The sequence below is a fragment of the Silene latifolia genome, chromosome Y, assembly GCF_048544455.1.
Source record: "Silene latifolia isolate original U9 population chromosome Y, ASM4854445v1, whole genome shotgun sequence".
NCBI classification, from domain to species: Eukaryota; Viridiplantae; Streptophyta; class Magnoliopsida; order Caryophyllales; family Caryophyllaceae; genus Silene; species Silene latifolia.
The window spans coordinates 277650703-277653234 of record NC_133538.1 but is presented as its reverse complement, the minus strand read 5'-3'; the positions used below and the strand labels follow the sequence as shown (position 1 = coordinate 277653234).

Here is a 2532-nt window from a genome sequence, read left to right as displayed (position 1 = left end):
TTGTGGTTGTGTTTGTTGATGGTTCTCGAGATGCGTTCTCGGCTGAGTGGGGTCACTTGCGGGAGTGATCTCACGCCCTAGTTTCGCCCTTCGTGGAACCCGCCACGAAAGGGGATGTGCACATTAATGGGACAGGGTTATCGCTCGTACGATGAGCGAGGCTTAGGTGGGAACAGCATGCGTCCCCCACATCGGCGGTCGGGTCCAAAGGACGATCGATATTGAGATGATGGGGATTGGTTGGTGGTGTGTGTGTGTGTGCGACAGTTCAAATTTTGTCTGTTTGTCTTATTATTGATATATATATATATATATAAGTTGTGTGATTAATCTTGACCCCGTTTAAATGTTTTAAAAACTGTGGTGATCCATTCGGGGTGGTGGCGATTTTGTGACAGTATATCTTGGATACGCGTGGGATCTAGGCTGGGATGGAGTCATCACATATCGAGTCTTTAGTCTTCCGCCGTGTTTTATTAGAACAGTTCCTTTCAGTTGGTTTATAGTTTGAGGACGGTTGTATTTTGCTTACAGTTGGTTTTGTAATGTAATCACTTAAACTTATTTAATAAAGTATGTTTCTTCATTGTCTTATGATTATCATGCCTCGGGTAACCGAGATGGTGACATCCTCATACCTGAGTGGTCCTGGTAAGGCACTTGGAGTATGGGGGTGTTACAGCTGTCGACAAGACTCCATATGAAATGTGGAAGGGAACGGTCCCTAACTTGTCCTTTATTCGGGTTTGGGGCTGCGAGGCTTATGTCAAGTGGAGACACGAGGATAAGCTCGGCCCGCGATCGGTCAAGACATACTTTATTGGTTATCCAAAAGGAATATTTGGTCATTACTTCTATTCGCCTACCGAACATCGAGTTTTTGTTGCGGCTAGTGCGACGTTCTTAGAGAAAGAATTTCTCGAGAACAAGACAAGTAATAGAACCTTCGAGCTGTCGGAGATTCCAGAACCAACAACCAACGAACAGATGGAGCAAGTTGTTCCTCCAACTGATGATACGGTTAATATTCCTCAGGAACCTAGGAGGTCGGGTAGAGTCTCTAATCCTCCGGACAGATACATTGGTATGGTCGAGGAGAGTGATGTTTTACTCCTAGAGAGTAATGAACCCGCTACCTATAAAGGTGCCATGACCTGTTCCGACTCAAAGCTATGGCTTAAAGCCATGCAATCCGAGATGGACTCCATGTATGAGAATGACGTATGAGATCTAGTTGATTTACCTAATAAGGTAAAACCTCTACAGCGCAAATGGCTTTACAAAATAAAGCGTTCTGTAGACGGGCAACCAGATACCTATAAGGCACGACTAGTGGCAAAAGGTTTCACTCAAGTGCACGGTTTTCATTATGATGAAATTTTTGCACTCGTAGTTATGTTGCGTTCCATTCGGATTATCTTAGCGATTGCCGCTTTTCATGACTATGAAATTTGGCAAATGGATGTGAAAACCGCCTTCTTAAATGGTTATATGGAGGAAGAGGAAGCTTTCTTATGCTGGACGACTGATATTGATAAAGGCTGTACTCAGTTCCTTGCACAGTTATTGGGCTAGGATTTTTATCCTCCCCAAAACTGTCATTGGCAAACTAGAGGCTATTTGCAGATCTTTCTTGTGGTATGGTAATGATAGCAAGGAGAGCCCAATGCTGGTTTCTTGGGAAACAGTTTGCAGAGCAAGAAAGCAGAGGGGCCTAGGGATCAGAGATTTTCATGCTTGGAATCTTGCGGCCATAGGTAAATATGCTTGGTGGGTGGCTCAAAAGACTGACCACCTATGGGTCAAATGGGTACATGCCATCTACATCAAGAACTCCAACTGGGAAGAGTATGAACCAGGAGTTAATAGTAGCTGGGCTTGGCGTAAAATATGCCAGGTCAAGCATTTACTCAAGGATTACATTTTCAGAGCAGATATAGATCATTATAACAGCAAGATAGGGTATCAGTTGCTGAAACCAGATATGGACAAGGTGACGTGGTATCCATGGGTGCTAAATCAGTGGATCATTCCTAAACAGGCTTTTCTTTGTTGGTTGATTGCTCATCATAGATTAACAACTCAGGATAGACTGCTTAGAATGCACATTATTCAGAGTAACCTGTGTTTTCTGTGTGGATTACATGAAGAGTCTCATGAGCATCTCTTCTTCTCATGTGCTTTTAGTCAAAGATGCAGAGATTTAATTGCTAACTGGTGTCTGATTGAGTTGCCAAGTTCGGTGGGTGATTCAGTGGTGGGTTCGGATGCGAGATCATAGTGCTTGCGGGAAGAAGATTATAGCGGTGATTTTAGCCAGACATTATGTATAATATCCGGAATGTACGAAATGTCAAAGGTGGATGGTTTTGTCGCAGACCAATGTATTCTCGCAACGGGTCAAGAATGAGGTGAAAATGCGCGTAGGACAGTTACAGTTTAACAGTAGAAATGCTAGTGCTTTAGCTTGGATTGCCTATATTAGCCAACACTAAAAATGATGAGTATGTATGAAAGAGTAATATGTAATTG

General features: G+C 43.2%; 1 protein-coding gene across 1 annotated transcript; it reads left to right on the top strand.

The window, feature by feature from the left end:
- The first annotated feature begins 1483 nt into the window (after nucleotides 1-1483).
- On the top strand, nucleotides 1484-2281 carry LOC141630756 (uncharacterized). Its single transcript, XM_074443515.1, has one exon. It carries the CDS (start codon nucleotides 1484-1486, stop codon nucleotides 2279-2281), a length of 798 nt encoding a protein of 265 aa, XP_074299616.1.
- Nucleotides 2282-2532: the final 251 nt, after the last annotated feature.

Bases quoted from the DNA above. Each gene is read 5' to 3' on its own strand.
- LOC141630756 (XM_074443515.1), top strand. From the start codon at position 1,484: ATGGTTATATGGAGGAAGAGGAAGCTTTCTTATGCTGGACGACTGATA.